Genomic DNA, 14,771 nt, shown 5'->3' on the forward strand with positions numbered 1-14,771 from the left:
AAAAATGTTACATTTGAGGAAAATATTAGGAAGGAACATAACATGTGGCACTATATCTCTTTTATCATTCTTATTAATGTGTGATTTTTTAGTAGCGCAGTTACTCTATAATTTATTTTGTTCGTCCGTCCGTCCATCAAGCGCATTTGACAATATGAATGTCACATTTGAAGAGTATATTAGGAAGGAACATAATATGTGGCACTACCTTTCTTTTATCATTCTGATTAGGGTGTGTTTTTTTAAAGTAGCGAAGCTACTCTATAATTAACTTTGTCCATCTGTCCGTCCATCAGGCGCTTTTGGCAATAAGAATGTCACATTTGAGGAGCATATAAGGAAGGAACATAATATGTGGCACTATCTCTCTTTTATCATTCTGATTAAGGTGTGTTTTTTTAGTAGCAAAGCTACTCTATAATTAACTTAGTCCGTCCGTCTGTCCATCAGGCCTTTGATAATAAGAATGTCACATTTGAGGAGCATATTAGAAAGGAACATAATATGTGGCACTATCTCTCTTTTATCATTCTTATAAAGGTGTTTTTTAAGGGTTCTTTTAGTACCGAAGCTACTCTATAATTTACTTTGAACGTCCGTCTGTCCATCTATCCGACTAGGCAATAAGGTTGTCACATTTAAAGAACATATTAGAAAAGAACATAATATGTAACACTATCTCTCTTTTATCATTCTTATAAAGGTTTGTCTTTGTAGTAGCGAAGCTACTCTATAATATGCTTTGTCTGTCCGTCCATCATGAATTTGACAATAAGAATGTCACATTTGAAGAACATATTAGAAAAGAGCATAATATGTGGCACTATCTTTCTTTTATCATTCTTATAAAGGTGTGTTTTTTTGTAAAGAAGCTACTCTATAATTCACTTTGTCCGTATGTCCAGCCGTCCGTCCGTTCGTCCACTTTTATGATAAGAAGACTGATAAATTTGGAATTTGAAAAGTTTTTAGTGCCTAGTAGAGCTAAGAAACCTTACACCTTATTTTGAATTAAGGCAGTTTTACGTGTGCTTTAGTTTAGATCAGGTTAGGTTACATTTTATTGGGTACTGGGAAGCCCCGTATGGTTAGGGAACTACAGGTATGGGCCCCGTAAGGTTAACCACTCTAGCAGGGGCTATGCATAGGGAAAAAAACTTCCCCTTCATTTATTTTCACAATTTATATAACTAACATCAATGCTCAACAGTCTTTTTTTGTGAAAGCAGCCTTTTTTTTAGAAATATTTTTGGGGATTTAAAGAAAAGAGGATTTTACAATTTTTAATTTAAATACTCTTTGTTAGAATTATTATAGCACATTCTATTATAATTTAGGTTAAAGACCAGACCGAATTCACAGGTCCTGAAAGCTATGTTCACTACATGGTTAAGGTAAGTTATCATCCTTGTATAAAAGTAACAGGGTGTGTACGTCTGTCTGTCCGTGTGTTTGTACCGAAATATATCGCTATTCCTTTTTAGTTACTGCCAATTGTCTTAAGGGGGAAGGCGGGAGGGGGGGGGGGGCATCGGGCCATTTATTACACTAGTCCCTAAAGTTTTATGATAGCACTTTCTCAATTGTTGGCTTAATAAATTTTGGGACTTTTGATTGGTTGATTCATTGAGATAAGTCTCCAAACGTTTCAAACACTAATTGTAATCTACGGACGGGAAAGTTTTGTGTATTATCATTGGGGTCTTCATAAATTTATAGGCCATTGTCTCATTCCTTTAGATCCCTGGGTACTAACAATATGAAATGTCTATAGCAAATGCTTTGACTGGCTCCCAGAAGGGGTAATTTTGTGTATTAATCATTGGGGATGTACATCAATTTATCGGCCATTGTCTTATCCCTTTAGATCCCTGGGTACTAACAATATGAAATGTTTAGAACAAATGTGTGGACTGGTTCCCAGAAAGGGTAATTTTGTGTATTATCATTGGGGGTGTACATGAATATATCGACCATTGTCTTATCCCTTTAGATCCCTGGGTTGTAATACTAACCTTAGGATATACATCCCCAATGATGATACACAAAATCACCCCATATGTAGATTTAAATTAGTGGTTTACAGTTTTGACACTCAACTCAATGAACTAACCAATCTAAATTCAAAATTAGTCCCCAACGAAAATACATAAAACTTTGGGGACTAACAATATGAAATGTTTAGAACAAGTGTTTGGACTGGTTCCCGCGTTTACGCGCCATTTCTCTGGCCGTTGAGGAGGGCGTGGACGGTGAACAAAATGAGATTCGAACTCTGCAAGCACAGGTTTGTATGTTTTTTTTGTCTGCTATTTAAGATACAGCTGAAACTTTTAGTGTAGATTAACTATATCAATAAGCAACCAGTATGCTTTTTACTTGGATCGTCAGTCTGTCAGTCATAAATACCTTTTCTGTAAAACTTTTTTTATAATTTAACGCTCGTTCATTTATGATTTAACTCACTTTGTTCGTTTTTCAATCCATGATTTTTTTATGATTATCTGCTAATATTGTCATCTTTGTTTACATTAAAAATTATCTTGTATTTTTTTGTCTGTAACTTGAGGAGGCACTATAATTCTATTTGTCTGTAACGCTATGTGATTTTCTCGGTTTTTATTCAAGATAGATGACTGAATTTTTTGTGAAGATTCCCTATACCAATACTTTTTTTATGATTTTTAAGTGCTTCGCTACTTATATTGTCTTCCTTGTTATAATATTCTTTTTACTTTAGCTTGAGAAGACCCAGCAAGCCATGAACAGTCTGTTCCTTCAGCTTGAAAGCCTCCGGTAAAAGTTTTCAATATTTTATACATTTTTTTTCTGTCAGGGAGGGAGAGGACATTGTATTATAAGTCATACTTTGGGTACCTTGATTGGTTGGTTACAAACTAGCAGTATTCCAACTTTTAAAAGCTTATAAGAAGCAGTGAATTATTGGGGATAAACATCAATTCATCCCTCATTGTCTTCACCCTGAAGATCCTATGAATTAATGAAATCAAACAATAATTTAATTATTTTTTTTCAGGGATCAAATGACAGAACAACGAAAATTGAAGCAACGAATGGGTAAGATTTCATAATTTATTTAGGGTAGGGCGAAGAGTCTAAATAGTATCCTCAACCCTACCAAGGACGTCCAAGCTTTCTCCCAATTGGGGGTTATTTAAGTTTAGAATGTATTTAACGCCCCCCTCTTCAAAAATAATCGACGGGGGATAAAAATACACCTGTTAAGTGTGAATCATGGCGTTAAAATCTAATTCCCCCCAGAAAATCTCGGGTTACTGCGGCACTTTGTCATGGGACCAAAGAGTTAAAAACCTTCTCTTGATGTATAAGAAGCGTCATTATAAAGAATATCTAGCTGTTAGCGAGATCTTAAGGTAGTAAACAAGCTTAGACAGAAAGACTTCCTGTTACTTTAAAATAACTATATCTAATTTTATTTCAGGTTTATTCCACAATGCTCCCAACATTGCCGGACTAGCAGGGAATAGAGATTAGAAATTAATATTAGAAACACGCTTGCAGCAGCATATACCAGAGAGAGAGAGGGGACAATAGGCTGTTGATTACACTAGTCTCCAAAGTTTTATGATACCACTTTCTTATTCTTCTAGTTAGGTGTCCAAACGTTTTTACTTACTAATTTTAAGGGCTAATTTTGAGTATCATCATTGGGGATGTACATCAATTTATCGGCCATTGTCTTATCCCTTCATATCTCTGAGCACATACACAATACACAGATGCAATATATATCATATAGAAATATATAGTTATGAACTCAGGGACGAAGGGGACATTGGGCTGTTAATTACACTGGTATCCAACCATGTTTTCTTATTTGTTGGCTCAAAAAAAAACTTTGGGTACTTTGATTTAATCATTTATGTTTATCAATTTATCGTCCATTGTCTTATCCCTTTAGATCCCTGGACAAAATAGAGTGGTTTAACTACTTAAGTTCTGTATATTATATGCCAACTTTTATAGAAGCCAAAAAAGATTTTCTAAAAGTACTAAATTTGACACGCTTTGTGAGAAATGCCCAATTTCCCTGTGTAATTAAGCTACTTAAAAAAATTATGAATCGGTTCTTAGCCATACTGAAAAATCATGTATAGCATCGTATTTCAGACAACTTTCCACAAATATTTTTTTCAATTTAATATCCGCGGAAAGCTGTCTATAATACGATGCGATAGATAACTATTATCATTTTAGTTTTTATTCTCATTTTATGATGTTTTTTATGATATCATTATGTTTTTTTTTCATAAAATGTTCATATTTTTATTGCTAATATATGTAATCATTTAAACCTGTGATATATCAATGGGAATTATTCATTAACTGGATGTAAAGTTTCTTAAAAGCGAAGCTTCACTAAATTAGGGCCTGTTTGTCCGATAGCTTTTATCGTTATTTTAAGCAGTTTTCTGCTAGTAAAGTTTAGATCCTTTTAATTCTTAATGTCCATTTGTCCAACAGTTTCAGACCTTCGCTTCTATGGATTTTGTCATCCTTGTTTTATTGCTTTAGTCTTTAACTAAATTAAGATTTGTAAAATAATATAGTTTTTTAATCACATAAATCAATAACAAAAAAAAATAAAATCTTAATAATAAAATTGGATTTAATAAGAATAATTCTAAGTACTTAAATATTATTTTTGTTTTAGTATTGTATAATGTTTTTATTGTTTAAGCATGGGTATAATTTGTGATTTATATGAATAATGTATAGTTTTGTTTTATCTTGTAAAATTTAGAATAAAATAAAGTAAAAATAACATTTGTATATTTTTGAATTTATTGTATAAAAAATGGCCTAAAACATTCTTATAGTCAAACAGTAAGTATGTATATTTTAACAAGAATGACAACATCTTTAAAAGCGAAGTTCTGAAACGGTAAGACAGACGAACATCAACTCTTTTAGTGTGTCAAAACTGAATGTACAAAATATAAATAAATGTATAATTTTTGACAAAATTATACGTAAATTTGTTGCAAAACTTCTTAAATACAGAATGCTGTTTAAGTACATACTGCCATTTTAAGAACTTGATTATAGAGATGCTTCACTTATAATATTGAACCTTATAGTAATATGATTCAATACTCCAAAAATCAAATCAATCGTACCTAATTACTACAGGAATCATCATGCAAAGTTTGAAATCAATAGGACAATTTTATCATGCCTAAATTAACGAAAAAGCTATCCGTTATGGACGTACGGACGGACCGACCCTCATTATGTAACAAGTGGTATTTTAAGGGGTATTTTCCAGGGATCGAAAGGGATAAGACACTGGCCGATAAATTTATGTATATCCCAATGATTATTAAAGTATCCTTTCTGTAGATTAAAATCAGGGGTTGAAACGTTTGGACACTCAACTTAATTAACAAACCTATCAAAGTCCCCAAAGTTTTTAAGCAAACGAATAAGAAGACTTTATTATAAAACTTTGGACACAAATTCAATTACAAGCACATTGTCTCCTTACTCCCTGGGAATTTTCATTAATCAGTACAACAAGGATAACAACAACCATAAATATTGAAGCCTAAATAAATTATGGATGGACGAAGAGAGGTATAGAGCAGATATTTAGTTGTCAACGGAAATTTAAGATTCAAACGATTCAGACGAGTGGACGTGCTATAATGACCAATCACATTTTTCACAAAAAAAATTAAATTACTTTTATAAAGATAAATGAAGCCTCCCATGAAATAAAAAAGTGCCAAATACAAAACTTCTCTGAGTAGAAAATCTAGATAATATCAGCTTTTTATTAAATTTATGTAACAAACATATTGTTTTAAACAGTTTCTACATTTTGTATATTTAATTTACATTTATTTATATACTTTTTGTATATCTATCAAATGTCTGGAAGCAAAGACGACATTTGAAATATTCTCTACAAAGAAGTTACATAAATATCATATGTTTTGAAATTTTCCCAACAAGCAGACATAAAAGGCCTTAGGCAGTTTCAATAAAAAACACTTTCACACAATCAAAGTCTAGTTTCCTTTCCTAGTTATAAGTGAAAAGAGTGTTTAGTTAATAATTTTAAAAGGCAAAGCTTTTCTTATTATTGGGTCAGTCCATAAATCTGCAAAAGTAACCCATTAAGTTAGAAATTTAATCGGTCGGGGGGGGGGGGGAGGGCGTTCAACGCCCCCTCCAATTACCTCAGTTCCTATTAGAGCTAGAGGGATAAAAATTTTTGTGCAAGTCCCCTGTTTGATAATGATTTTCCAACTATAGTAAGTCAAAGTCAATTTTCGCTTCCTTCCCCCTTTTATTTATTAACCTTTGTTTTTAGGTCCTTTTTTACTCAAAAATTTCAAACGGCTGTAATTTTCTTATTTTTGAAGTTAAAAGAAATTTTTTTTTGCAGAAAATGTTTTTCTTCATGTAAATTTTAAATTAGAAATATCAAAATATAAATTTCAGCGGCCGCAGCTGTACTTGGCAGCTGCCAGCCGCTGCAGTCGGTGGTCGGCAGGAAAACTGTGAATGATCTTTATGAAATTTTAATATGTTATGTAGACATGTAAGAAAGGCTTGATTTTAAAATTTGAAGTCTCTAAGTCAAAAATTACGGCCACAGGAGCCTTTTAAAGATTTCTGGAGACTTGGAGGATTGGGACCTGCAGGATCATACCTGGAACCTGAAATTGACTTAAACACCTATATTTAAAATTAGGAGGTACTACTAGATGATATTTTAGTATTTTGGTGAGATAAAAAGCTTTGTTAAAGTCAAAAAAATATTTTTGCTCTTTACCTGGATGATCCTGCCAAATATGCTGGCATCCTGTGCCCGCCAGGATGGAGATATTCCAAAAATTCCAACTCTCAGTTATGTGTCATACCCATACTTAAAAATTCACGCAGTTTGGGGTCTTCATCTTTCACACACAGAAAATGGGATAGATAAAACCGGAGGGGGGCACTTTCAACGCCTCCGCCCCCCCCAACCATAAAGGGTTAAGTTAGAAGAAATATACAGTGTGTTTTTTTTATGAACACTTTTTTGAAAGCAATTTTACCCCACTTATAGTTATCAGAATTTAATGATTAATGGCTTATTTTCTTCGTTTTTTAAGGGAAATTATGAAACAACTAAAAAAATTACAGTTTTTGTTGAAAAAGTACAGTAAGGTTGAAAATTAAAAACTTAGGTGTCAACATATAAAAATGGTTTTAGCGCATTTTTCTTAAAAAAATGGATTTTCTGTAGTCGACTTTGGGGGGCCAGTACTCCCTCCCTGGTTGAGATATGACCTTCAAACTTTGATATGTTCTAGTACATGTCCCTAATAGTATCTGTATACATTTTTAGCTCTATATCTCAACTTTGAAGTGTTTAGCAGCCATTCTTGCAAAAGGTTGATTATTTAAGCATAAGAAAAATGCGCTAAAACCATTTTTAGATGTTGACACCTAAGTTTTTTCAACTTTACTGTACTTTTTCAACAAAAACTGTAATTTTTTTTGTTGTTTCATAATTTCCCCTAAAAAACGAAGAAAATAAGCCATTAATCATTAAATTCTGATAACTATAAGTGGGGTAAAATTGCATTCAAAAAAGTGCTCATAAAAAAAAACACACTGTATATCAATAAAATATTTATCATTATATTAGAAACTAGCAGCTATGCCCCTAGAGGCCTTTAGGGGCACTTGAAGAGGGGGGAGTTTAATCCCCAAACCTATTTTTTAATAGATTTTTTTAAATGTAAAAATGTTTTTTGTGGGGGATAATTTTTTCTATAGGCGATTTCTCTTGGGAGGTTGGTGATTCCCTCCCAAAAATAGCTGTAAACCTTCATGTTACCTATGATAAGCTACCCTGTAAAGGAGAACCCAATCGGTTCAGCAGTTAGAGAGATCCTTCAGTACAATCAAGTAGACACACAGACAGACAGACAAACATCCTTTTACTTTATTATAAGGATTGCAAAATATAAATTTCAGCGGTGGAAGCTATACATGGCAGCTGCCAATTGCTGTAGTATGTTGCAAGATTTTCATCAAAATATTATGTAGGCATGCTCAAAAAGCTTAAGTTTTTTATGTATCTAAGTAAAAAATTTCGGTCATAGAAGGCATTTAGAACCTAGAATTAAAATACTAGGATGTAAGTTATAAAAAAATTATTTTATTGGTATATTGACTTTTTTTTATTAAATTCTCTTTTCAGAAAATGATTTGTTTATATATATTGATATTTCTCATACAGTTGAAAAAAATAGGTAAAATTTTATTATGAATGCATATTTATTGATTTAATTATTCTCAACTAGCAGCTTTGCCCCTAGAGGCTCTAAGGCATGTAAAATGTTTTCTTTTCAATCTATGTTTAAATCAGCTGTTTACTATATTTTTTTCCCCTGCTAGATAGGGTTAGTTATGTTTTTTGTTTTTACCTAACTGCCAAAAATATCAGCTATTCAGCATTTTTTATATATTTTTGGCGATTTTTCTTGAAGGGTGATGGTACCGTACCCCAAAATAGCTACAAACCTTCCCAGGACCTATGAGAAATTACTCTGTAAAGGACTGCCATATCAGTTAAGAGATCAGACAACAGTCAGACAGACTTCCTTTTACTTTATTTTGAGGATTACTAGTATTCTTTTTAAGATTCTTTTCCATTGGAAGATGAAACTGTTGATTTTACAGGTTATATTTTGATTTTGTTATTTAAAAAAGAAAAAAGTTAAGTTCAACAAAAAATATACTTTTACTTTTATAAAATATGTGTTTTCTTTAGTTGATTATGACTATGGAGAATCCTTTGTTAGGTAATAATAATAAAATGATTTTAATAATAATAATAATAATATTAAAAATGTTGTATTGTAATTAAATTGATTTTGTTATAGTAATAGAAGCAAACTATGGCAAAATGGTATTATACCATTCAAATTTCTAGATGAGGAAGGATTTGGAAGAAGGTAAATATAAAAAGTACTTAAAAAAACATTAATCTAACAAGGATGACAACATCCATAAAAGCGAAGCTCTGAAACGGTAGGACAAACGGACATTGACACTTGTATAATGTCAGAACTGAATAACCAGAATGTAAATGTATAAGAGTCAAAGCAAAATTGTAAGTAAATTTGTTGAAAAACTGCTTGATACAGGATAATGTTTATGGACTTACATTTTTAGGACTTGATTATAGAGTTGCTTTGCCTATAATATTGTACTTTGTTGTCCCAGGAATCAGTATACCAAAAATCAGACCAATCGGATAATTAGGTCACATACAAATTTGTTGTTAAAAATGTAAAAAAATTAACATTTTTAAAATGGACGTACGGACATTCTGGTAATGATTATAGAGTTGCTACGCTTTCTAACTCGTACCTAACTTCTACAGAAATCACCATGCAAAGTTTGAATTCAATACGACAATTCTAACATGCCTAAATTAATGAAAAAAGCTATCCTATACGGACGGACGTACGGACGGACCAAACCTAATAATAAAAAGCTTCGCTTTTAAAAAATGGACGTCGAGTTGAACCTTAATAACAATAAGGTGTTGGCTGGGGGGGGGGGGGGGGCAAAAATGCATCAACCCTCCCATAATCTTAATTGCGATTACAGCTTGAGAAAAAAAATACTGGATTTAAATTGTGCATTTTCTACTCCTATCTATCAATCAATATAAACCAATGAAAACCTAAATTATCTTATGATTAATTAGGTACCTTGATGAAGAGAAAGAGTTAGTAGTTGCTCAGATGAAGAAAATTGAAAATCAGACAGAGGGTATGAATTAAGTTTTTATAATTAAAATAATAATAAATTCCTATCCCTGTTGCCATTATTTTTCAGGCAACTGTCTACTACATTTTTAATGATATATCTATAACTTATTACAATGTCAGTCCATTCTTTTGTCCAGATGAAGATTGAGAAATTAAAAAAATTAAACAAAAATAGATTAGGTTGCATGACCTCCCACTATCCAAAGTAACCTATCATAAAAAAAAGTTTCATGAAATAACATAAATGTTTTTTGTAGGATGTATAACGTTTGTTGACATAGAGACAAGTGGACAAAAATTTTTCCCGCAACAATTGTTAATTCATAAAAAACATTCAGAAGAATGTAAAGCCTCAGTAGGTAAAAATGAATTTACAAAAGTATAATAATTAAGATATCTGCAAATAGAATATTAAAATTAATTTATCAATTATCGCCCAGACATTCACTCCTTCTATATCCACTCCTATTTTAGCTAGAAGTCTGAAATTAGTTTTTTAATTCCATTTTTCAAAAAGATTTTCTGACTATAAGACAATCCTGATTTGACTAACAATTAAAGATTGAGCCCTTGTCGAGTTCTTCATTGATTCCCATATTTTTTACTTGCCAAGTGCCCATTCTTTTTGGGTAAATGTCTTAACATTCTATTCAAGGATATAAAGGAGATGATAGTGCTTTAAATCTTGGAAATTCTAGATGCTTTGTTGATGAAGGTAAACTATCAATAAAATCTCAAGATCATATATTTAAATATGTTTTATATGTGCATTTTTAACCCTTACAGATGGAGAGGGGGAGGGCTATATAAGCCCCCCCTCTATTGTTTACAATGGATTTTTTTTGTAGGATAGAGAGCTGTGATTTCATGACTTTTTAAGTTTAGTAATTTTAAGTCAGCAAGAGTTCATTTTATAAGAATATCTGGTCTGTATCGGTCATGGTGTCTGGTCAAAGTCAGTTATGGGGCATCAAAATTAGAAAAAATTCTAAATAAATCTACATTATGACTTTTATTTATAAAATAGAGACCTAAAATCATTTTTGTGAATACTTAGATATCAATGAACAACTAAGAAGAGGTGTGTATGACAATTTGACTGCCCACTGACCAATAATTTGTCTGGCTTTTACTATCAGATCATAATCAGATTACTTATAACTCAGTTACTTGCTCTGCAAGCTGATATTCTGAGATTTCTAAAAATAATTTATCATCCTTTCAACATATCCCTTAACTATGATATTTAGATGTGCCAATTTCCCTCCAAATATTAAGCACAGCAACACTCCTAAGAATATAAATGAATATTTTGAATGGAGCTCAAGTTGTTATAATAATTCATAAATTATGATAAGAGAAATGGCTCAATTAAATTTTTTTGCATTTTCAAATAAGAAGGAATTGTCTGGATTTTACATAGGAAATAAAGTGAAAATAATCAAAATATGTGAGAGGTGATGTTTAACTCCCCCCCCCCCCTTCTCTGTATCTTTTATGGTCAATTGTAAGGTCAGGTGAACAATCAAAAGGACAGACAAATTTTAACCCTTACTAATCTACATAATTGACATGATTGCTGTTTACAACTTGTCCAACTTGAGAAGGCTATAAAAGACTATGGTCTTCTTACTTAATTCAAGAATATTTACCAATAGACTTGTGTTATCATAATATATGTGTTAAAATTGTCATGTAGATTTAAAATATTATGTTGATTTCTAAAAATATTGATTATTTCTATGTTCATTTATTATAAAATATTTAAAAAACTTATTTTCAATTTTTGCCACTTTGTGAAAAAACCTACACCAAATATACAAAACCTGTTACACTACAATTACATCCATTCTCAAAACTACTCAAATTTGTAGTAATGATATGCAGTTACCTTCGCAAAAATAAACTGTTTTTAACCTATTGAAAGGGGGGGTCAAAAATATACTAGAAAACCTGTCGAATTAGACTGCAGAGCCTAAATTTGAATTAAGACCCAGATTAACTTTTTTGAGGAATTTAAAAATAATTTTTTACTGTAGCTTTGGCAATTTTTTCAAAGAAAAAGGGTCTTTTAGTTTGGGGTACAATTGTTGCTTACAGAACAATAAGTAGCTTGATGTCTTTCCATCCGTCCATCCTTTAAGATCTTGGTAACCACTGAACCAATTGGATTCTACTCTTCAGTGAATATACCTATTGGTCCTTTGGTGGTTTTAGGCTATTTTCTTGTGAGGGAGGGGGGTATGACACCTCCAACCCCCCCCCCCCCCCAAAAAAAAATGCCCTTTCCTTAGTGTAGTAATAGGAAACTATTTGATTTTTACATAAGAGACAAAAACAGTAAATCTTATGCTTAATGTGCATAAAGAGAGTGTTTTTTGTAAAGGATTTATTTTTAGAAATTTTATACAAATAATTTTTAGATCCATTGCCAAAAAACTGGTTTAATTATGGTGATTCTCTATGGGACTTTAAATCTATGAAGTGGTAAAATCTAACCGCATTCTTTTTCTAAAATCTGTATATATAATTTCTCAACATCATATCGCTAAAACTGTGAACCATGGATGTTTTAGTACCCCCCCCCCCCACACACAACCCCCAGCCACCTTAAATCTTTTAGGATCATTTGTATTTCCAGAGGAATAGGGGACATTATTTTTGTGAAAGAAGCATTGGCATAATCTGTTGGACAAGCCCATTTCTGTTTGGTTTGGTCTACTAATTTATTTTTAGTATTATTGGATAAGCAAATGTATTGAAAACAATTTTAGGCCCTACTATTTTGCATGAGTTGGGACATGTTATTGGTATGGTTCACGAACAAAACAGGTATACTATGTCTCAAAGAAACTAATATATACAAGGTGTTTAAAAAAAACTGCGTTTTCCGGTTTTAAGAAACAACCAGTAGGAGTATGAAAAAAATAATTATATATTCATATTCTCTATAAAATTATGGATCATTTAAATGAAAGGTGTTTTTTAATATCTCTTAAAACAAAAGCGCTTTTTAGAGCTTAAAGAATTCAAAATGTATGCGTGTTGCTTTATACTTGTAGAATTTAGGACTATAACGTTCAATTAAATTCTTCTTTTTACTTGAAAACAACATTATATCATGCCCAACGAAATTTTCTAATAATTACATTTAAAATCTAATTTACTAAAGCTTTTTAAAGAATAAATAACAATTTTTATTTTTGTTTTAATTACAATTCGATTACGATCATTCAATTATGCACCCATAACCGTTCCTCCTAACCTGCCCCTTTTATCTTTTAATCCCTTTTAATTTGACAGTTGTGACATATCAACCTAATATGATATAATTAGAAGCACTTTTAACGACATTTTAAAACTAAGATAGCTTGCTTATTTTTAATGAATTTTATTAATATGAATTAAAAAGTGACTTGTTTTATTTATCAATGTGCATCGAATTAAATAAGATTTTTTAATAAAAATGCCTTTGTCATAGAGAAATAGAAAAAACTAAATTTTGAAGAACCTAAAAAGATCTTTGCATGGAGACAAAAAAAGAATTTATGTCAAAAGCTCAACTGGGTAAATTGATTTAACCACTTACTACTTTAATATTGCACTTTTCAACCTATAAGTTGCACAATAAATGAGTTATTTGATTATAATTTTTATCACAGTTTTAGCATTAGGCATTTTTACCCTACATATACCTTTTAGTACAGCCGCATTTTTATAGATATCAAAAAACACCTTAAGTAAATGTTATGTACATTTTTACAGAGAATATGGACATATAATTATTTTTTTCATTCTCTTTCTTGTTGATTCCCAAAACTGTAAAACGCAGTTTTTTTTGAAACACCTTGTATTTGTTTCTGATCAAAATTCATTAAACAATCAATCAATAACAAAAAAACTTTGTTTAAGGCCTGATCGTGATGACTATGTAATAATCGTTAATGAAAATGTGGACTCCAGAGCTAAAGTTGCAATGGAAATTAAAGAACAAAAGTTTGGTGAAACTTATAATGAAAGTGGTGGAAATATTTATTTATGTTAAAAATATCAAAATTTCAATGAAAAAAAGGGGTGGGGGTTAGTAGGGTGGGTCGATTTTGGACATTTTTTTTCTGAGACCAAAGCCAGAATTGCATATGAGTTTTAAGAGTATAATACAACTCTGGATAATTTAAAATCTATCCTAAGTCTTAAAACCGTTGACGACCAGACATTCAATTGTATAGCTATTTGTAAATGGGTGTCAACAATTTATTGAATCAGAACTATGACTTCATGGCACTCCCAGGAAAGGCATTGAGGAGTAGAATCAGGAACTTATGACCATTTCATAAAATCTTGTTCCTAGCCTGAGAAAATCTCAAAAAACTTCTACAAATTGGACAATTCTCAATAAACCTTGAAAAATGGTGGTTTTTAGTCATTTTTAATGCTAGAAACATGATATTTAGAAATGAACAAAAGTTCCTGATTCTACCCCTCAAGGCCTTTCCTGGGAGCATTTTTTATTCTCATTGAAAATTAGCTATACAATTGTATGTCTGGTCATTGGTAAAAGGTTGGTAAATAAAGGGTAAGGAAGCGAAATATGACTTTGCCTGACTTACAGTCGGAAATTCATTATATAATTGGGGAAATGCACAAAAATATTTAGCCCTCTAGCACTAATAAGAACTGAGATAATAAGTTGAAAATACTTGAATGTTGTCTTTGCATATTTTTATTAATGAAATACACTTATAAGTGGTTGCATTCTAAATCTCAATTCTTTAAAATTCTTTTTCAATCAGAAATTTTAAATAAGTTAGTTTTGTCTGTTGCACATCCCCTCTTTGTCTAATTTCAAAATGAACACGCCCTAGAGGTTAGTGCCTAAAAAATAACAAATAATCTTTATGCATTTTTTGGCTCTAAAAGCAATGTATCAAAGATAATAATCTT

General features: G+C 31.4%; 2 protein-coding genes across 5 annotated transcripts in view; both read left to right on the forward strand.

Annotated features, from left to right (window-relative positions):
* Positions 1-4,797, forward strand: part of Itpr (Inositol 1,4,5,-trisphosphate receptor) — a 149,679-nt gene extending 144,882 nt beyond the window's left edge. For all 4 annotated transcript variants that reach the window (XM_080148186.1, XM_080148189.1, XM_080148188.1 and 1 more), the window contains 5 exons: positions 1,338-1,394; positions 2,186-2,287; positions 2,741-2,796; positions 3,038-3,078; positions 3,464-4,797. In XM_080148186.1, the coding sequence (XP_080004312.1) occupies positions 1,338-1,394; positions 2,186-2,287; positions 2,741-2,796; positions 3,038-3,078; positions 3,464-3,516 (309 nt within the window). In that variant the 3' untranslated portion in view covers positions 3,517-4,797. The remainder of the gene's footprint in view (positions 1-1,337; positions 1,395-2,185; positions 2,288-2,740; positions 2,797-3,037; positions 3,079-3,463) is intronic.
* A 3,452-nt stretch (positions 4,798-8,249) lies between these two features.
* Positions 8,250-13,872, forward strand: LOC145305468 (astacin-like metalloprotease toxin 3). The gene is made up of 9 exons (XM_080147086.1): positions 8,250-8,297; positions 8,689-8,727; positions 8,819-8,849; positions 8,931-9,002; positions 9,764-9,828; positions 10,085-10,186; positions 10,483-10,542; positions 12,602-12,659; positions 13,740-13,872. Exons 5-9 carry the CDS (start codon positions 9,801-9,803, stop codon positions 13,870-13,872), a joined length of 381 nt encoding a protein of 126 aa, XP_080003212.1. The 5' UTR covers positions 8,250-8,297; positions 8,689-8,727; positions 8,819-8,849; positions 8,931-9,002; positions 9,764-9,800.
* The last annotated feature ends 899 nt before the right edge of the window (positions 13,873-14,771 follow it).

This window comes from Acartia tonsa, chromosome 14, assembly GCF_053477335.1.
Source record: "Acartia tonsa isolate MP-2025a chromosome 14, ASM5347733v1, whole genome shotgun sequence".
Classification (NCBI taxonomy): Eukaryota; Metazoa; Arthropoda; class Copepoda; order Calanoida; family Acartiidae; genus Acartia; species Acartia tonsa.

Bases quoted from the DNA above. Each gene is read 5' to 3' on its own strand.
- LOC145305468 (XM_080147086.1), top strand. From the start codon at position 9,801: ATGAAGAAAATTGAAAATCAGACAGAGG. The intron at 9,829-10,084 runs GTATGAATTAAG...TGTTTTTTGTAG, and splicing joins AATTGAAAATCAGACAGAGG to GATGTATAACGTTTGTTGAC. The intron at 12,660-13,739 runs GTATACTATGTC...ACTTTGTTTAAG, and splicing joins ATGGTTCACGAACAAAACAG to GCCTGATCGTGATGACTATG.